We start from the raw sequence: 20,260 nt of genomic DNA, 5'->3' as shown, positions 1-20,260 counted from the left end.
TGTGGATGCATTTTTGACCATCTCTCTGAAGTTGGTAGGGATGAAGCATTAATATTTCTTTGTTACACATTGAAAGACTGAGGCCCAGGTTACATAGTAACAGAACTAGCCTCCGTCTTCATCTCCTCCCAACAGACCACACTGCCTTCCTATGATCCCAAGCCCTAAATTAAACCTTTCCTAATAACTCTTTAAGAAAAAAACTTTTAATTTATAGCTCCCTCCCCACCCCACCCCCACCATGCAAACACTTCTTGATGATAAAGTAACCATCAGTTAGCTAGAAATAAAATCCTCCATCACTTTCCCTGCACACTTCCAGCTAAAGCCTCAGTGTCAGGCTAGAGAAATTCTGGGATACCACTGCTCAGGCAACCCTGTGGAGTGGATAAACTGCCCCTCTTTCCCCCAAACATTTTGCCTCAGTCTCTTCCCTTCTCTCATCTGCTCTCAGTGAAGGCTTTGAGAGCAGCTGCTCCGGGTGAAATTGAGCCCAGCAACCCCGCCTCCACAATTAAGAGCTTCGAGTACCCTGTCAGCAAGCTGAGCCACCAGCCCTGGCTCCACCCTTTCCTGCCCTGTGACCTCCCTGTGAGTGGCTTCTCCACTGGAGTCCCTGCTTCCTGCCCTGTCAAATGGGGAGTGTGCCCTGCCTTCCTGTTGGTGCAGGTGGGAAGAGCAGTGCAGTTGCAGAGGGGAGAGTGCTTTGTGACTGTAAAGAGGGAGGCAGCAGATGGACCTGGCGACTTCAGTTACTAAGCACGTACCTGGACCCTCACCTACTCTACTGGGTCCCCTTATGTAGGAGCTCCCAGAATGTTCCACCTTCCTTGGAGTGGAGAGGATAGAATGGAAGGGGGATGCTGCTCCAGGGGTTTGTACCCATTACATTCTGGCCTGGTGGAGCCTTGGAGTTTTGGAGAGAAACAGGCAAGGAGTGGGTATGGGCTGGATCGATTTCTGGAGTGCATTAGAGTTGGGACTTAAGGGAGGGGGGACTTGTGTAGAGGCCCCCCAGTTACCACAGCAAGATACCTATACCTACCTTTAACCTTTCCTGGTGCACCTTATGTTTACATACCCAGGCTCCCAGACACACCCACATACACACCCCCACTTAGAGACCAACGACTCTCTTCATTTCCATGGATTGCCATGTAGTCACCCAGCTCTCCACCTCCCACCCCACACACACACAGATACACATATCAACACAAGTTTACACACCTAAACACACACATTCTCACAGTGCTGTGGTGTTCCCTAGCCAGGGAACACGTAATGAGTGTTCATCGAAGCTTCTGTAGTCTGCAGAGTCCTGTTCTAGGCACATCAGAAAAGCATCAAGGTGCCCTGAAGAGTGTTAAAGCTCTAGAAAGAAGTTGACCTAGGTTTGATCCCCAGGTCCCTTATTTTATGAGCAGTATGACTTCGGGAAACCTACTTAACTTCTCTGAGCCCCATGCCCTCACCTTAAAATGACAATGACATCCAACTCTGGAGTGTCAATGATTAAATGAAAAATGTATATATTCTTGAAACAGTGGGCGCTCCATACATGGCACCTGCTACAATTACTAAGTTAATGGTTTTTTTTTTTTTAAGGCAACTTGGGCTGGAAAGGAAGAGGGAGGCATAACACACAGGGCAGTTATTCCCTTAGCCTTCCTAACCCAGGCTTTTCAGAGACTCCCTGGAACCAAGTGAGACACACAGACAACCCCAGCTTCCCTTCCATCTGACAGCTAGTGCGTCTTGCCCTGCAGTTGAAATGTTAGGAAGAGGCAGGGGCAAGTATGGGATTGGTGGGCAGGAGAAACCTTCCGAACCACCCCCGGGGGCTGGGGGACGCTTGCTTTCCAGAGTTGCAGTCACCGATTCTATGTTTGTTGTTCTCTCTCTTTGCCTGGTTTCCTTTCTTTCTTGCCCTGCAATTGAAATGTTAGGAAGAGGCAGGGGAAAGTATGGGATTGGTGGGCAGGAGAAACCTTCCGAACCACCCCCGGGGGCTGGGGGACGCTTGCTTTCCAGAGTTGCAGTCACCGATTCTATGTTTGTTGTTCTCTCTCTTTGCCTGGTTTCCTTTCTTCCCTGGGGACCCCACGCACACACACCTACAAGGCAGAGCTTCAGTGTTGTCAGCAGAAGGGGCCCTCCAGTAGGATGGGGGTGGGGCCATGGTGCCACGGCCACACTTCTCCTCCGCCCCAGGAGCCTCCCCAGAACCGGGCTCAGCTCGGTCCCCAGGCACTTCCAGAATCCAGGCATCAGGCTGGCTGCCCCTTTCCTCTTCCTCCCTACCCATCCACCAGACCGTAGAGGGCTGGACAACCAGACAGTGGCAGGGAACCAGGCCGGAGGACACTACCCTGGCTGCAGGGGGCTTGGGCCAGATGAGAGGCCCCCACCCACTCTCCCTTCCTTTGCCAATGGAGAAGCTCGCTGCAGGGCATGGCATTCCCAGCCTGCCCTGCTCCAGGGGCAGGAGCAGGGCACTCTGGGAGTTGTAGTCCTCACAACTCAGGTGCAAAGAAAATTGGAAAGAGGTGAGGAGGCTGGAGGGGGGGGAAGGTGTAGTTGCTGCCGTGGCCCAGGAAAAAGAATGAGGGTAAACAGGTGTAGCTGGGGCGAGTGAGGCAGGTCACACAAACCCAGAAGTCCTGCTTTTTTTTTTTTAATCTCTCAGAGATTACTTTTTTAAATAAATTTATTTATTTATTCTTGGCTGCATTGGGTTTTCGTTGCTGCAGCCTGCACGCAGGCTTCCTCTAGTTGTGGCGAGCGGGGGCTACTCTTAGTTGCAGTGTGTGTGCTTCTCATTGCGGCGGCTTCTCTTGTTGCAGAGCACAGGCTCTAGGCATGTGGACTTCAGTAGTTGTGGTGAGGGGGCTCAGTAGTTGTGGCTCACGGGCTCTAGAGCGCAGGCTCGGTAGTTGTGGTGCACGGGCTTAGTTGCTCACAGCATGTGGAATGTTCCCGGACCAGGGCTCAAACCCGTGTCCCCTGCATTGGCAGGAAGATTCTCAACCACTGCGCCACCCGGGAAGCCCCAGAAGTCCTGCTTTTTAATGGACTTCCCACTCTGACTCCATCCTCAGACCCCTACTCTGAGGACAGAGGGACAACTCTAAAGCTGAACATCTTATTTTGAAGCCAATTATATTGGGAAGATGATTAACAGAGTTGAAAACTGAACAAATGAAACCATGCCATTTTTCTAATAGGGGTAGAAAGAAAAGATCAGGATTAGGTAACTGGCTCCTGACCCATCCTCCTCTGGTCTAGAGACCCCTCCACTTAGACCTAAGAACCCTCCCCATCTTCCCTCAGGCTCAGCTCTGCCCCCTGCCTGAGACAGACAGAGACAGAGGCAGAGAGTTTGTGTTGGGAAAGAGAGAGAGGGAAGGGAGAGGCGATGTGTGTGTAGGGAGGTAAATGCTAGAGACTCACAGACAGCTTCCAGCTTAGAAAAACCAGTCTCCCTAGTCCAGACCTGAGCCAAGTTCTCTAGATCCAGGGTGGAGTTGCATCCCGAGAGCCAGTGAAGGTAAATCCATGTGACTCAACCCTCTCCTCCCCAGGCCCTTATCTCCAGAGGCCACAGCTTCCACCCACCCAGGCAGCCCGGGGATCTGCCCTCACTGTCCCCTGCCCACGCCCATCCTGCCGGAGCCATGAACAGAACCGTGAGGGGGACAGGGGCCGAGCCCAGCTGACTGCTCTGCCCTCTTCCCAGGAGGACCATGCGGCAGTAGCAGCCATGCTGCCCTTCCTGCTGGCCACACTGGGCACCACAGCCCTCAACAACAGCAATCCCAAGGACTACTGCTACAGTGCCCGCATCCGCAGCACCGTCCTGCAGGGCCTGCCGTTCGGGGGCGTCCCCACCGTGCTGGCTCTGGACTTCATGTGCTTCCTTGTGAGTGCCCACGTGCCACCCTCCACCCTTGGCACTCACACCCTGTACGTAGCTGGCCAACACCTGCAGCTCTAACCACTCTCCCACCTGCCCCTGGCTCCCCAGGCATGACTGCAGGAGGGAATGCCCATCACCCAGCCCAAGCCTAGCCTCTGACCATTCTCCCCAGCCAGAGTCATCCCTTTCTAAGACAAAAATTCTGCCCCTCTGCCCTGCCGTCCCGGCTAGTCCAGGGGGTGAACAGCCTCTCCTCCTGCCAACCACCCTCTCCTTCCTCAGGCACTGCTGTTCTTGTTCTCTATCCTCCGGAAGGTGGCCTGGGACTATGGGCGGCTGGCCTTGGTGACAGATGCAGACAGGTAAGGCTCCGGGACCCGCCGCTACCCCTGCACACAGGCTTGCGTGTGCACGCACATGCGCGCACAGCACACGTGCACCCACACATCTCGTCCACACTCCTCGGGGAGAGGAGGAGAGCCAGCCCGTTCTCATCCTCTTTGGTGGGGGGATGAAGAGGGACTGGTCCCAGAGTGGGCATGAGGGCCCACAGCTGGGCCTTTGTCCCTTGCCAGTCCCTGGAGACACACCCCTGCCCCCGCTAACCCTGTCTGTTCTCTGTCCCCAGGCGCCAGCGGCAGGAGAGGGACCGAGTGGAACAGGAATAGTATGTGGGGCAGCAGCCCCCTCATCCCCACTAAACCAGCTTTCCGTTTTCTTCTCTTTCATGCTTCTCTTCTCTTCCTGCCACGTTGTCGGTTTCTCTTTTCAGCTTTCTCCTCTGCAGGCTCATGTTCGGATTAACGCAGGTGGTGTGCTTTGCAGAGCAGGGGGCTCCCCAGCTTGTCTCTGCCGCACTCCCCCGTCTCTCCCTCTGGCCCCCAGCCTGGGAGAAATCCCTCCCCTTGTGCCCCATACATGCAGGCCTCAGCAGTCCTGGTTCGCTGGGGTGGGGGAGCCATCCTCCCGAGAACCCACAGTATAGTCGTCCTGTTGGTTGCAGAGACAAGATTGGGTGTCTCCGGTGGCTTCTCACCCCCTAACAGCTAGTTCTTCCTATTCCAGGGTTCCCTGCTCACCCCTTCTGGAGGCCTGGGAGGGGGGCTGCCAGAGAAGCTCTGAGTCTGGCCTTCTGTGTCCATCACCGTCTCTGTCTATAGGCCTGGCATTGGAGTTGCGGCAGCTGCTGGGGTCAGGGAACAGGGAGGGTGGAGGACACCCCCCCAGCCCCCCTCCCCCCCGGGCCTCCTAGGGCTCTCCTGGTCCAGCCTGTCCTTCACCACACCCCCTCCACTGCCCTGTGCCCGGTGTGGGATCTGTGCCCCCATCCCCCACTGGTCAGCTCCGGAACTGCAGGGCCAGCTCACATTCTTCCTTCAACCTCCACGGGGTGCTGATGAACACTACCCCCTCCCTTCACCCCCATGCCCTGCATCAGTGCCCCCCAGGTCCCCCGGGTCCCCTGAAGGGAAGGGGCGGGTTTAAGGGAGGCAGGGAGAGGGCAGTCACTCATCCCCGCTTCTGCCTCTGTGCTTTCTGTGCCTTGTCTGGACCCTGGAGCTCTGGAGTGGAAGCCCACCCACTTCACCTGGCTCCCCAGGGACTCGGACTCACCAGCTCTCTGATCTCTCATCTCCCCACCCCCAGTGTGGCCTCAGCTATGCACGGGGACAGTCATGACCGGTATGAGCGTCTCACGTCTGTCTCCAGCTCCGTCGACTTTGACCAAAGAGACAATGTGAGTGCCCTCCCCCCAACTTCTTATCACCCCTTCCTCCAGGGAAGGTGGGCTCAGCAGCCTGTAGCTTCCAGCGTTACGGAGTCAGGGGCCTATGGAGTGTGGCCTTTTCCTCAGCAAGGGTAATGCTTGTCCGAGAGCCACGGGGTATCCCCTGAACCCAGAACTCCTGGCTCTGTCTTCTATGGCAGCCTCCAAACCAGCATAGGTTGAACATCTGTGATTTCTAAACGTCATTTGCCCCGATAGAGTTCTGTGCCTGCCTCCAGTGATCAATGCTAAGGACGACTGTTTCCTTAGATGTGGTTCTAGAAGTAACAATGAGCCTTCCAGGCCCACCTAGCAAAACACACAGTCCATTGTGCTGCTCAGAGGTGGCAGGCTGGCAGTCCCTGTCTGCCTGGGGCCAGCTGACCTGCTTGTAGGTTGGAGCTGAGGGGCAGGGGCCCCTGTAGACAAGGCATGTACTTGGTGATGCAAGGGGACCCCAGACCCCTTTCAGGTCAGACACCACACTCCTGCCTGGCCCTCTGTCATCCTGCCGGGGTCAGAACTCTAATCCTGGTCAGAACCTAATCCTCAGGCCCTAGGGTGGCACTGATCAGTCCAGCTTAGGCTGTGGGCCCTGGGGGCGGCAGCTCCTGTAGCCGCCGTAGCAGAAGCCCGTCAGCTTCCTGAGTTGGACTCACACTGGTAAGTGGCAAAGCGAAGCTATCACCCCTGCCAGCCAGCGGTGTCCAGATGATCCCCAGACTCAGGTGATGTTGGCAACAGGTGGCACAGTCCTGCATTTTAGCTGGAGGGCACCTCTCTCCCTCATCCCGGTAGGAAGTTGAGGGAGGGTCTCCCTGTCCAGCCCTGCCCCGCGTATCCCCACTCTGCCCTGAGTGGGGTCTCTGTCTGAAGACAAGCCTGGGGGCTTGAGAGCAGGACGTTGCAGCTCACGGTGACCCTGGGCTGGTCCCTCTGGGGCATCCTGGAAGGTAGGTGCAGGACCTTGGGCAGCGTAGCCCACCGCTCTGCTCTTGGCAGCCACGTCGCAAACTCGCCACGTTAGCTGCAGGCCTGAGGTCCCTTCCTAGAGCCCTGAACCCCACCCATCCCCACCCCGGCCCACACAACTGCAGGACTTTCTCCGGTTCTGCCGCCCCCTTGGGTGTTTGTGGGGATCTGCACTCTGGGCACGAGCGTCCGCCGATGACCCCCTTTGGCCTTGGTCCTTTTTCTTCTCTGAGGGCTGGCACCTTTCCTGTCCCCTTCTCTGGGGCTGAGCTAGTTTCTGTGGGGACTGTGGGAGCTGTGACAGGTGAGCCACAGCCTGCAGGTGGGTACGAGGTCGGGGTTGGCTGGAGGGCAGGCTTGAGGGGGAAGGGAGGCTCGGGCTGGTGGGGTGAGGACTCTAGCCTATAACCCTCTGTCCCCACAGGGTTTCTGTTCCTGGCTGACAGCCATCTTCAGGATAAAGTAAGTGAACGGTCTTCAGGCTCTAAAGAAAGAAAGAAACAGAGAGAAACTTCAGACCTGTCATCTCCCTACAAAGTCCAGAGACCAGCAGCTTTGAGGGCCTTAGCGCTCCTAGCCAGCCCAGCACCCTCCTGCCTGCTCCAGGGAGCCAGGCCCCCGCTGCTCCTCCAAGCCGGCCTCGCTTTACCCCCTGACAGTCTCCTGTGCACCCGCCTGCCTGGGGTCCTGCTCTGCCCTCAGCTCTCCCCACCCCTGCCACCCCATGAGAGCAGGGGCTCACGCCGCCACCTCAGAGCCTCGGGCAGCTAGCGGGTGGGGGCATCAGGCAGGCTGGGAGCAGCCAGCCCGCAGCAGGCAGGAGCCAGTACCCAGCAGGCAGAGGTCAGGAGATGGAGCCAGAGTGTGGCAGGCAGGCAGTGAGCCCTGAGAGAGGCAGGAAGCGCGGACAGGTCAGCACCACCACCGCCCTCGGCCCTGGGCCCCTGGGGCCCCTCCCCAAGTCTAAAGGGCTTCGCCGGCACCCCTAAAGCACCACTGCTTCTCAGACCTCCCTCCTCCCTCCCGCCTCTGCCTCTTCCTGCCACCATCCTCGTCCTCCCTTTCCAGATTATCCTCTTACTTCCTTTTCTCCCCATTCCTCACTGTTCTTCCTCTCTGCAGTCTTCCTTCTTCTTTTCCTTCTTTCTTTCTCCCCTTCTTTTGCTTTCTTCCCCCCTCATCCCTCTCCTCCTCTATTTTCCCTTTCTCTCCCCTTCTCTCTGCATCCTTCCTTTTTCTCCCTCCCTTTCCCTCTCTCTCTTTCCTCCCTCCCCTCCCAGAACATGGGGGACCCAGAGCCCCCCCTTTCAACTCCGTCCTGCTGCCAGACTGGCAGGGGCTAGGGCGGACGTGGGCTGGGGTGGGCAAGGGCAGGCGAGCCGAGCGGCCCCTCTGTTGCCCTGGTCCTCACCGCATCCCTCTGTCTCCGGCGCCTGCAGGGATGATGAGATCCGGGATAAATGTGGTGGCGATGCTGTGCACTACCTGTCCTTCCAGCGACACATCATTGGGCTGCTGGTGGTCGTGGGCGTCCTCTCCGTAGGCATCGTGCTGCCCGTCAACTTCTCAGGGGACCTGCTGGGTCAGCGAGGGCCAGGATGGGCAGGGCGGGGAGAGGAGGGGGCAGGAGGGGATGTGCCCTGACCTCACCGTCGTCCTCGCCCTCCTCCCACCCCCCAGAGAACAATGCCTACAGCTTCGGGAGAACCACCATTGCCAACTTGAAATCAGGGTAAGGGTGGGAAGCTGGTCAGTGAGGCCTGAGTCTGCGGCCAGAGTCTGGGTGGGAACAGGGAGGAGAGGAAAAAGGGAGTGTTCAGGGGAGAGATGCTGAGGCTGCAGAGATGGCTGTGGGTCCCTGAGGGCTTAGGATGGAAACAGAAGGAGCAGATCCCAGGGATGGCCAGATAAAGAAGAGCCGTGTGCAACCCTGGGCCAAGGAGGGCTGGTTGGTGATGGTTGGAGGGCAGTATAGCCAGCAGGTAGGGCATGAAGAGATGACTTCTTGGGGACATTTCAGTTGGAATGGAACAATCTTGGGGTCTAGAGGATGTGGGGTGTGGGGCCCGCCTTGGGAGGGCGTCAGAAGTGCTCTAGGGGCCCTGTACCAGGGTTTAATTAACAGCGGGAGGTTGCGGGTGTCTGAGAGTGTTCCCAGCCCCCGTGGCTCCATGCACCCCTCTGCCCTCCAGGAACAACCTGCTCTGGCTGCACACCTCCTTCGCCTTCCTGTACCTGCTGCTCACCGTCTACAGCATGCGCAGACACACCTCCAAGATGCGCTACAAGGAGGACGACCTGGTGAGTGGAGCAGAGCCCAGGTCCGCGCCCAAGCCCAGCCCCTCCCCTTCCCTCCAGGCCTCTCCTGCCCGAGTCCTAAGGGGTATCGGCTGGCTGGCTCCGGGTGAGGCCAGCTGGCTTTGAATCCTGGCTCAGCAGCTCAGGATTCCTCCGCCCCCACCATCCTGCCAGTTAAGTTACCTCTCCCAGCCTCAGTTTCCTCATCTGTGAAATGAGAGAACAGTCCCTCTCCCGAGGTAGGTGGGGGTGAGGTGAGGCCGTAAGGCACCAGGGCAGGAAATACCTGCGGTGGGTATTACGGGAGTGATTGTCCCTCTCTTTCAATATTCACTCCCCAAACCAGTACTGAATGCCCACTGCATGCCACCCACTGTGCTGGGGCCTCACAGCCTGAGGATCTGAGAGTAGAACCTCCTCTTCCCACTGTGTAACCCCTCAGGGAGCAAGGGGCCTGGGGCTCTCACTCTGTTCACTGCCTGATTTCTATTAGAAACACTCCCCCTGCTTTCCCTGGGCCTGGCTTCTCCCAAGGCCTCCTCCTACTCCTGTCTGCTCCTCTCTGCTCACCTGTTCCCCACCCCTCCCTGCATTCTCCCGGATCGGAGCCTCAGGAAGGCCAACCTGCCCCGTCTCACCCCAGGTGAAGCGGACTCTCTTCATCAACGGAATCTCCAAATATGCAGAGTCAGAGAAGATCAAGAAGCATTTTGAGTGAGCAGCTCCTCCACTCCCACCCCTAGGACCTGTGGACCCTTCTTCGCTTTCCATCTCCAAGAGCGTCCTCACACGCCTCTCTCTCGGGAGGGTCAGGGGCTGCAGTGGGGGGTGGAGGTTAGGCTAAGGAAGAATTCTCTGACTCCAGGACGGTCTAGCACTTGGGCTGGACTTCAGAGCCCTCAAAGAACAGGAGAAATACTTGAAAAATGAGTCCCCTGGGCCTCTCCTCCTGGCTTGAACAGGGTCATGGAGTGTCGACCCCAGGTCCACGGGCCCTTGGGGTGTGTGGCCGTCTCAGAACTGTGCATGGCATTCCAGAGCTTGTGTGCAGACCAGCAGGGAGAAGCTCCCCGGCTTTCAGTGGATCCTCAAGGAGCCCAGGAGAGCCTGGACTGCATGTTCTCCGAGACGCTCTTTAGCTGGAAGTCTGTCTTAGTGAGGGGTGGATATACACCTCCAGGTGGCCAGAACAGTGTACAGGATTAGGAATCCTATCACACATCCATCTGTCCATTCAGCAAACATTCTCAGGTGCTGTTGAGGTCCCTGTGATGGCCTGGGGACTATGAAAATGAGTACGAGGCCAGCCAGCTCTCGGGGCATCCGTTGATCCGGTACACTGTCTATGGTACACTTACTGTGTGCTTCATCCCAGGAAGACAAAGAAGAGCCGGGCTTGATCGGTGGGGAGCTCACTGTCCAAGTTGTCTGTTTCAGGGGTCAGTGGGTGATTTTGTTTAGGAAACAGTCTGATTAAAATTAGCGGTCAGCCTATGAGCAGGGGTTGGGGAGACGGCAATCCTGACTGGAGTTTTTAGGGTCGGTACAGTGAGCATTACGGAACAGCCTTTTCATTGACCCGTTCATTCCACAGCACAGTGGATATTTACTGAGCACCTACTATATGCAGGCTGTTGGCCCAGGCCTGGGTCTGTGGTGCTGAGCAGGACGCAGCCCTTGTCCTCGTGGAGCCCCTGGCTAGCTGTCAGCATCAGGCAGGGTCTGGGGTCCAGGTCTGCAGTCTGTCTGGGTTGGAGGACTGACCCAGCACAATCAGGGGTTATCCTGTGTACAAAATCAGGGAACCTGTGTGGTGGGGATTAGGGGATTAGAGATTAGTCGGGTGAAAATGAGGGCTCAGCCTGCCACAGGGCTAAAGGCCCTTCCGAAGAGGAACCCTAAAATGGTTTGAGCAATAGCAGTGTCTGGGGAAAGGTCTGAAGCCTCCTGGGAAGTGCTTTTCAAGGACCCCGTCCCAGATTTAAGTTTCCAAATTCTCGTGGGTTTGGTCCATCTTGTTACTTTAGAACCATGTCTCCTGAATCTTTAACACTTGGTATTTCTTCTTTAAAAATTAAAAAAAAAGAAAGAAAAAGACAGGGACTCAGTTTAGATTAGGGATTAGGATCAAGGAGCCCTGTGTGATCAGGATGAAAAAGGAAGCGCTCCTCCACTTAGCCTGCAAGCATCACTCGAGCCCTGCCAGGTACCAGGCACTGAGAGTCTATCTGGTCAGTCTTAGGTCAAGGTGGGGTCAATCTCGGGTCAGGATTTCAGGGTCAGTATTGGGTCTGGGTTATGGATCAGTTTGGGTCAGGGTAAAGGATCAGTCTCCGGCCAGGGTTAGAGGTCAATCTCGCGTCAGGTTTCAGGATCAACCTCTGGTCGGTCTTGGGCCAGAGATCATTCTGTAGCCCAGGGTTGTGGGTTGGTTGGGGTCAGCTGATGGTCAAGGTTAAGTATTGGACTGTAATCAGGTCTTCTAGGAGCAGGGTTAGGAGAACAAGCATGCTAGAAACAGTTTCTCTCAACTTAAAGTTCACAGCCCCAGACCAGAATCAGGCCACAGCCGTGGTGTCCCCAGCACCCCGTAGGTATACATGCCCCCGCCTATGTGCGTACACTCCCCCCACTCGGATAAGCATGAGGAGGAATTTCGAAGTTTTATTCTCGGGAACTGTCATTTTTGCAGACTCAGAAAGAGGGAGCTTGCATTGGGGCTGTGTGTCTTGAAGGTGATGGGGTCACAGGGGAAAGTTGGGGGCGGGTGGGCAGGGTCCCTGCAGAGGATGATGGTGGACTGTGTTTCAGGGAGGCCTACCCCAACTGCACGGTTCTGGAAGCCCGCCCATGTTACAACGTGGCTCGCCTGATGTTCCTTGATGCAGAGAGGTAATGGGGCTGGGGGCGGGGGCAACACCCGAGGGCCCCCTGCCCTTTGTGGAGGGCATCTTGGCTGCCACTCAGGAACCTGGCTCCCCTTCCAGGTGTTTCCCGGGACATTTGATTTTCCACGCCTCGTGGCATGCAGGATCTTAGTTCCCCAACCAGAGATCGAACCTGTGTCCCCTGCAGTGGAAGTGCAGAGTCTTAACCACTGGATGGCCAGGGAATTCCCAAGGGGCGTTTGATTTTAATTCACCCCCTGGAGTGCCTGTCAGTTCAGCTCTGGAAAGAGCAAGGCCTGGAGGTTAGAGGAAAGGGGCCCACTGTCCCCACCCTATTTGAGGACATACCCTTCCTCAGCTACAGTGTGGGAAACTTAGGCCAGACTATAGGAAGCACTTCTGCCCCTCAAGGGATGGTGGGGAGACACTGGGCTGGGGACACGTCTGAACTGTGCATCCTAAACAAACCAAAAGAGTAAGGTGGCCCCTGTCCTTGGGGAGTGGACTGCGTGACCCCCGAGCTGGGCTACTACCCATCCTCCAGCCAGACCCAGTTGGGCAGTAGGTGACCGGGCACCTGGATCCCACAGGAAGAAGGCCGAGCGGGGAAAGCTTTACTTCACAAACCTCCAAAGCAAGGACAACGTCCCCACCATGATCAACCCCAAGCCCTGCGGCCACCTCTGCTGCTGTGTGGTGCAAGGCTGCGAGCAGGTACAGGGTATCCTGGCCTCAGCTCAGGCCTCAGGGCCCCGAGACTCCTGATGGGTGAGGGGGGAGTTGGAAGGTCCCGGGGAGACAGGTCACAGTGAAGGTGGATGCACCCCACGGTGGGGCCCGTCCCACATCCCCAGGAACACGCACACGCACACGCACGCACGCCTTGCACATACATACCCCAAGGTGAAGAGACTCCCAGAGGAAGCAAAGCTGGGGTGTGGACCGCAAGCAGGTCCCCATCTGTTCCTGGAAGCCCTAGTCCCATTGTTGGGCTTGCCCCCATCCCTACAGTGACCACGTTTTCAAACCCCAAATCAGAAGAGGTCAGCCAAGAGGACAGCTTGCTGTATTTACTAGCTCTGTGGCTTTAGGCAAGTTTCTGGACTGCTCCGTGCCTCAGTTTCCTCGTCTGTAGGACAGAGCTACTTGTCCCCACCTCCCAGTGTAGTTGTGAGGATACGCGAGTGGACGGAGAGCTTAAAGCAGTGCCTGGGCTGCAGTCAGCTCTGGGCAGTGCCCGCTGGGGGCTGCAGGGACCGGCGGCTCTGACCAGGGCCCTGCCTCACCCGACCTGGCAGGTGGAGGCCATTGAGTACTACACGAAGCTGGAGCAGAAGCTGAAGGAGGACTACAAGCGGGAGAAGGAGAAAGTGAACGAGAAGCCTCTCGGCATGGCTTTCGTCACCTTCCACAATGAGACCATCACCGCCATGTGAGCTCCACCCACCCGCCCCGGCCCCTAGGGACTAGCCAGGGCTCCAGGTCCCAGGTAACCGTGCCCCCCTCCCCCAGCATCCTGAAGGACTTCAACGTGTGTAAGTGCCAGGGCTGCACCTGCCGCGGGGAGCCCCGCTCCTCCTCCTGCAGCGAGTCCCTGCACATCTCCAACTGGAACGTGTCTTACGCCCCTGACCCCCAGAACATCTACTGGTGAGCAAAGGGGGATTGCGGGGTGGCTTCCTGGGGCCGGCGTGGGCTCCAGTGGGGAGAGGGAGGCCCTAGGTATCGCTGGGGAAGGATCAGGCGTCCAGCCCTGGAGTGACGCCTCCGGACCTTCCCAGGGAGCACCTCTCCATCCGTGGCTTCATCTGGTGGCTGCGCTGCCTGGTCATCAATGTCGTCCTTTTCATCCTCCTCTTCTTCCTCACCACCCCGGCCATCATCATCACCACCATGGACAAGTTCAATGTCACCAAGCCCGTGGAGTACCTCAATGTAAGGCCCACACCCCGACCCTCCACACTGTGTCCCCAAACGCAGATACCAGGCCCCAAATCCCTCTTGGCAGCGGCAGGCGGGGGGTGGACCACATGCCCTCCAGTCCAGCTCCTGTTCTGCTTTTCTAGCCCAGCCCCGCTAAGAAGGTCCCACACGACCATGGGCTGCAAACCCCTCTGTGCACTTCCCTTGGGCTCCCTGCCAGCTTCCCCCTAGGAGAGGCCTAGAGGGGCTCTGAGGGAAGAGAGAGCCTGGGTCCATTCCAAACTGATCATGTGACCTTGAACAAGGTCCTTCTCCAAATCCTTCGGTCTCTCCAACCAAAGAGTGAAGGGTCAGACCAAACCAGACCCTTGGCTTCCAAACTTGGATTCTGATGGCCTTCATCAAAAGGAATCTTACATGAAACCCAATGTAGGAAAGCGAGGTCGCTCAGATGACGATGGGTGTGGGGGCATTTCTGCTGCTCTCCCCTCGCCTCTTTTGCAAACCTCCTTGGAACCTCAAAGTTCATGAGAAGGCACTTTGAAAATCATTGAGTGATGATAGCATAATAGATAAGCCCCAGGCTGCCTGGGTTCAAATCCCCCCCACCCACTGCTTACTAGCTAATTTATTGACTCTCATTTTGCTTCAGTTTACTCATCTGTAAAATGGGGTAATATCATTCACGTAAGAATTAATACATGAAAAGTACAGGATCAGTAGGTGTTCAGAGATGCTAACTACTAATATTATTCATGCTGGGATTGTACATATGGCCCTGGCCCCCAGATGTTCTGACATGAGGTCCTGAGCGCTGGGGGGCCCAGGGCTCACTGGGGGAGGGGGCAGGTAAGCAAAGCAAGCTGGGCCCACTAGACTACCCCCACCTGACACATTCTGCCCCCCTCTGCCCTTTGCAGAACCCCATCATCACCCAGTTCTTCCCCACCCTGCTGTTGTGGTGCTTCTCGGCCCTGCTCCCCACCATCGTCTACTACTCTGCCTTCTTTGAAGCCCACTGGACACGGTGAGACACCCCCTACACACCACGCCTCACTGCGGTCCTCCTGGGCGCACACCCTCTGCCCTCAGGCTCCCTGCTCTGGGCAGTCCCAGAACTGGCAAGGGAGGGATGGTGACCAGCATCCTCACCTGGGGAAGCCCCCCTCCTTCCCTCCTGGGACATCATACGAGCTGGGGGAGCAGGCATGGGGGCTGGCTCATCTGACCTCTGCCCCGCCATGTCCCCCACCCCAGCTCCGGGGAGAACAGGACCACCATGCACAAGTGCTACACCTTCCTCATCTTCATGGTGCTGCTGCTGCCCTCGCTGGGACTGAGCAGGTGGGTTTCGGAGGAGGGGATGGGAGCTGGGGTCCGGGATTGCCCGAGGGGGAGGGGGAGCTCAGGCTCCCCCCTCCTCTACAGAGCCGGGGGGGGGCCATGTCTGGGGGGATCCCCAGAGCTTGTGGATGGGCCTCCCCCTCCCCTGGTGTTCTGGGCCATTCCAGCTGCCCCACACCTCGCCTCTCCTCTCTTCACCCCTCCTCTCCTCCCCTTCCCTCTCCTCTCCTCTCCAGCCTGGACCTCTTCTTCCGCTGGCTCTTTGACAAGAAATTCTTAGCTGAGGCAGCTATTCGGTTTGAGTGAGTGACCGGGGTCCCCAGGGAAGGAGACCAGATGGTGGGGGTGGCTGTTCCCCCATGGGATGGTGCAACAAAGCTCCCACGCCTGCAGCGGGGAGGAGGAGGGGGCTTATATCACAGTCAGGGCCATCCCAAAGGTTGCCCCACGGGCTGTCTTGGGTGTATACATGGGATGTCCCGGGGTCAGTGTTGGGAACCTCTCTGGATTCTGAGGTCACCCCCGAGGTGTATTTGGGGCTTTGGGGCCCGCACTTGGGGGGTTTCTATGGTGGGCTTTGGGGCTTGTATCCTGGGACTAACCATGGGAGTCGGGCTTCACCCGGGTGGTTCGGAGAGGTCTATGGTGGGATCTTGGTTGTACTGTGGGAGTGACATGGGGGTTCCTGGAGGTATCCCTGAAGGTCTCTGGAGGCACACCTTTGAGTATCTATGGAAGGCTCTCGGGCTCACACCTAAGAGTGCCTATGGGGGGCTCTGGGGCTCACACTTTGGGGTGTTTCTGGGGCACAAGTTCTGGGAACACCTCTGAAGTCTCGGGCTGTCATCCAGTTGTGCCTCTGCAGTTCTCTGGGAATCGCACCTTCCCCGGGAATCCCTGGGAGGGGGTCTTGGGGGACACGAACCTTGGCTGTTTTTGTGGGCACCAGCTCTAGGGGTCTTGCTCTAGGCCATCTGTGGTAACCTTGGGCTCACACTTGGGGTGTCATGGGTACTGACAAAGGCCCCTGGGCTTCCCCCTCTGAAGATCTCTGGGGTAGGTTCTCTGGAGCTTCAGTTCTGGAGGTGTCCGAGGCTCACACTCCGGAGGTGACTCTGGGTTAAGGTCTAAGGCAGGGAGCCTTCTGGGTATTGCTGGGGGTCTTTGGGGTCACGGGGGGGTGGGGGGAGCCTCCGGCATCACACCCTGGACACTGGTGGCCTTAGGGGTCTCAAGCACTCTCTCCGGGGGTCTTTATGGGGCACAAGTTCTAGGGGTGCCTCTGGGCTCACGCTGAAGGGGTCTGAGGCTTCCTTTGGAGGCATCTGTGGACCCTCTGGCGTCTGCCTCTGGGGTTCACACTCGGGGCACTGGGACACAGGTGCTTTGAGGGCTGACCTGAAAGGTCCATGTGGAAGAAGGCACGTTGGGGGTGCTGGCACGCTGGCAGTGGGCAGGGGGCCACCGGGTCCCCCAAGGGTGCAGAGCTGGAGCACCCGGTGCCCGCAGGTGCGTGTTCCTGCCGGACAACGGCGCGTTCTTCGTGAACTACGTCATTGCCTCAGCCTTTATCGGCAACGCCATGGACCTGCTGCGCATCCCGGGCCTGCTCATGTATATGATCCGGCTCTGCCTGGCGCGCTCGGCCGCCGAGAGGCGCAACGTGAAGCGGGTAGGGCCACCCGGGGCAGCCGCGGTCCGCACAGCGCCCCCTAGTGGGCCCAACCAGAGACAGTGACCGCTGTGCTAGAGTGTGGGGGCGCCCGGGGTGCTGAGACTTGGACAGCGAGTTCCGTGGCCCTGGGTTACCCTCTTCCCGTCTGGGGCCTCAGTTTTCCCATGTGTACAGTGACAGGTTGACACAGCTAACCCTGTAGGCCCCCGCCAGTTCTGACAGTCCAGTGTTCTGTGATGGGGGTTGGGGGAGGTCTGGGTCTAGACCTAGGGTCCCTCTGCCCTAACCCCACACGAGGGCTCTGGGCATCCCATTCCCAAGCCCACCAACCTGCCAGCCCCTCCTGCCTCGAAGGCCCCTCCTAATGCCCCATCACTGCGCCCACCCTGACCTCCGTCTCAGCCACAGACCCTCTCTCCATCGGCTTTGCCCTGCCCTGCCCTGGACATTGGGTGCCTTTTCCCCCCCGGCTTCTTTCCTGGCCCCCTCCCACTTCCCACCTGCCCTGAGCCCCTGCAGAGCGCCCCGCCGCTCCCGAGCTACCCTCCCTCCCATCTCGCCCCCTGCCCTGAGCCCCTGCAGGCCGCTCCCGAGCTACCCTCCCGCCCGTCTCCCCCCCAGCATCAGGCCTACGAGTTCCAGTTTGGCGCAGCCTACGCTTGGATGATGTGCGTCTTCACGGTGGTCATGACCTACAGTATCACCTGCCCCATCATCGTGCCCTTCGGTAGGCACCGCCGCGCCGGGACCTGGGCCCTGCTCGGGGGGACCCAGGACCTCTCCCGCTCCGCTCTAGCAAGGCAGGCCACCCGAGTGGACAGGGCCCTGGCTGGGAGACCGGCCCCTCGGGCCTCCCGCCCGGTCCCTGGCTCAGTCTGGGGCTCGGCCAGGGGGGAGGAGGGGAAAAGCCATCTCAGCTCAGGCTGGAATCAGCTGGTGTGCTGGGCCCCTGGGCCAAGTCTCCCCAACACAGCCATGTTTGCTCACACCAGTGCCTTCACTCGGGTGGATATACTTGGACACACATCGCACGCCCACTGAGGTGTACGTACACACACACACACACACACACAGTCCTACACAGAATCCATGGGCACACTTGTACACAGCCCCGTAAACTCAGGAAAGACCTTTGGGTTTCAGCGTGGTCCTTACTACTCATGGAAATATCCTGCTGTAGCTGTGCCGTGTGGCCTGGGCAAGTCCCTCTTCCTTCTGAAGAAATTTAGCAAAGTTTCTCTTCACCCCAATTATCACCCCCACTGGTGGCCTCTCCTTTCCCCCCACTAACATCCTAACCCCTCACCACCCTCCCTGGTCACTGAAGGCTTCAGACTCCCAAACTAACTACCTTGTCCTCATTTGAAATTTCCCATCCCCTCAACCTCCAGGAAAATGGAACTCGCCACCTAATTTATACTCATCTGTTTAAGGGCAGAGATAGGAAGAACGCTATGGGTTTTAAGAGGATGCTTGCTGACCCAGACAAATGGATTTCTAATAGTAGAATTCCTAGGGAGGGGCTGCAGAGTGAAGGGGTTGAAGCAGTGGAAGCTGAGGTTCTGTGGTCCTGCGAGGGGCTTGGGGCTCTATTCTCTACTGGGCCTGGGGCAGAAGAAGGGGGACCAGCCCTTCAGTGACCTCAAAAGGCCCAGGACAACCCGTGACAGACACACAAGGGTCCGGCAGCTCGAGGTCAGGGCCCATGTGGCTTCCCCCAGGGCTCATGTACATGCTGCTGAAGCACCTGGTAGACAGGTACAACCTCTACTACGCCTACCTGCCGGCCAAGCTGGACAAGAAGATCCACTCAGGGGCTGTGAACCAGGTGGTTGCTGCACCCATCCTGTGCCTCTTCTGGCTCCTCTTCTTCTCCACCATGCGTACGGGTGAGGGCCGCCGCCCACCCTCGGGGACCGGTGTGGGCGGTGGGCAGAGGAGACTCCCGCCAGCGTCGAGGCAGAGCAGGCCACGGGAGGCCACGAGGGCCGGGGGTCACAGGCCCGGGGCCTGGGAGAGGCCCCAGCATATGCGAGTGTGGGAGTGCGTTCAGAGGGGGCAGAAGCCCGTGGGACGGGGACCCGGAGGAGAGGTAACGGCCCTTTCTCTGCCCGCCCCGACACCAGGGTTTCTAGCCCCCACGTCCATGTTCACATTCGTGGTCCTGGTCATCACCATTGTCATCTGTCTCTGCCACGTCTGCTTCGGACACTTCAAATACCTCAGTGCCCACAACTACAAGGTGTGGGGCAAGGGGGGCAGGGAGGTGGCCGAGGGCAGAGTCTCAGCAGGGTGGGGTTGGGGGATTGGGAGCTGAGGGCAGGGATGCCAAGAGAGAGTAGGGTCGTGATTATGGCTGAGGGCCAGGGCATTCCCCCCATTGCTTGACTCGTTCTGGGCCCCTCAAGATTGAGCACACGGAGACAGATACCGTGGACCCCAGAAGCAATGGACGGCCCCCCAGTGCTGCCGCTGTCCCCAAATCTGCGGTGAGTGCCCTGCTCCGTGGCCAAGTGCGGGGAAGAGCCTCTGGTGGAGATCCAGCCCCAAAGCTGGGTGTGCCATTAGTCATCCGGAAAGGGAAGCCTGTTCCAGACCCCGGGCCGGGAGGGATCTGGCTTCAGCAGCTGGGGGCTGCCCCACCCCGCCCTAGGAAGAGGGTGACCGCCCCTCCCCTCTCAGGCCATGAGGTCCCCCCTCACCCCTTCCCCACGAGGGGCAGCTGTCGACCCTCACCCCCACCCTTCTCCCCCTTCAGAAATACATCGCTCAGGTGCTGCAGGACCCAGAAGTTGATGGGGATGGGGATGGGGGTCCTGGGAGCTCAGGGGACGAGCCCCCGTCATCCTCATCCCAAGATGAGGACCTGCTGATGCCGCCTGACGGCCTCACGGACACAGACTTCCAGTCTTGTGAGGACAGCCTCATAGAGAATGAGATTCACCAGTAAGGGGAGGGAGGGCCCTGGAGGCCACGCCCTGCCCCCACCCACCCCGCCCCCCCCACGGACACTAAAACGCTAATAATTTATTAGATCTAAAGCCCCTTCCTTCCCCATCCCCTGCTTTCATTAAGGTATTTAAACCTGGGGATTTCATCGCTCTCCCCCACCATGGAGGGAGGGAGGGAACCCCCCAACGTCAGTGAGGAGAGCCCCGAGCCGGCCCCGGGGCAAAGAGGGGTGTGGACAGGGTTCCCCCCAGATCAGTGCCCCCCTGGGCTAGTAGTATGATCAGGAAAGGGTTAATAAGAGCCAAGGGGGATACTGGCTGGAGACCTGCTGGGGGCAGGTGGATCAGGGGCTGCCCCCCCAGTTCTTACCTCCCTCCCCCCACCAAGTCCCCCTGGAATCTTGCACTCCAGGGAAGTACAGCCTCCAGCCCCTAAGGGGTTGCATGAGAGGGGAGGGGGTGCGGAGCGGGAGGAAGAGTCAGGCCCCAAGCCAGGGGGGGTGACCTGGGGGTGGGGGGTGGGCG

At 58.3% G+C, this 20,260-nt stretch overlaps 1 protein-coding gene across 4 annotated transcripts in view; it reads left to right on the top strand.

The window, feature by feature from the left end:
- Window positions 1–20,260, top strand: part of TMEM63B (transmembrane protein 63B) — a 23,648-nt gene extending 3,388 nt beyond the window's left edge. For 3 of the 4 annotated variants that reach the window (XM_067752810.1, XM_067752809.1, XM_067752812.1), the window contains exons 2-24: window positions 3,737–3,919; window positions 4,199–4,278; window positions 4,545–4,583; window positions 5,564–5,654; window positions 7,081–7,118; window positions 8,096–8,238; window positions 8,337–8,388; window positions 8,849–8,957; window positions 9,598–9,668; window positions 11,766–11,846; window positions 12,433–12,556; window positions 13,141–13,274; window positions 13,355–13,492; window positions 13,624–13,777; window positions 14,686–14,792; window positions 15,023–15,109; window positions 15,346–15,411; window positions 16,619–16,781; window positions 17,406–17,511; window positions 18,506–18,673; window positions 18,911–19,026; window positions 19,193–19,273; window positions 19,543–20,260. In XM_067752810.1, the coding sequence (XP_067608911.1) occupies window positions 3,761–3,919; window positions 4,199–4,278; window positions 4,545–4,583; window positions 5,564–5,654; window positions 7,081–7,118; window positions 8,096–8,238; window positions 8,337–8,388; window positions 8,849–8,957; window positions 9,598–9,668; window positions 11,766–11,846; window positions 12,433–12,556; window positions 13,141–13,274; window positions 13,355–13,492; window positions 13,624–13,777; window positions 14,686–14,792; window positions 15,023–15,109; window positions 15,346–15,411; window positions 16,619–16,781; window positions 17,406–17,511; window positions 18,506–18,673; window positions 18,911–19,026; window positions 19,193–19,273; window positions 19,543–19,734 (2,499 nt within the window). In that variant the 5' untranslated portion in view covers window positions 3,737–3,760 and the 3' untranslated portion in view covers window positions 19,735–20,260. The remainder of the gene's footprint in view (window positions 1–3,736; window positions 3,920–4,198; window positions 4,279–4,544; window positions 4,584–5,563; window positions 5,655–7,080; window positions 7,119–8,095; window positions 8,239–8,336; window positions 8,389–8,848; window positions 8,958–9,597; window positions 9,669–11,765; window positions 11,847–12,432; window positions 12,557–13,140; window positions 13,275–13,354; window positions 13,493–13,623; window positions 13,778–14,685; window positions 14,793–15,022; window positions 15,110–15,345; window positions 15,412–16,618; window positions 16,782–17,405; window positions 17,512–18,505; window positions 18,674–18,910; window positions 19,027–19,192; window positions 19,274–19,542) is intronic. The other variant, XM_067752813.1, reaches the window with a different exon arrangement.

The sequence above is a fragment of the Pseudorca crassidens genome, chromosome 10, assembly GCF_039906515.1.
Source record: "Pseudorca crassidens isolate mPseCra1 chromosome 10, mPseCra1.hap1, whole genome shotgun sequence".
In the NCBI taxonomy this organism is placed as follows: Eukaryota; Metazoa; Chordata; class Mammalia; order Artiodactyla; family Delphinidae; genus Pseudorca; species Pseudorca crassidens.
Note: the sequence above shows the minus strand (reverse complement) of the source record. Positions and strands in the feature narration are given on the sequence as shown.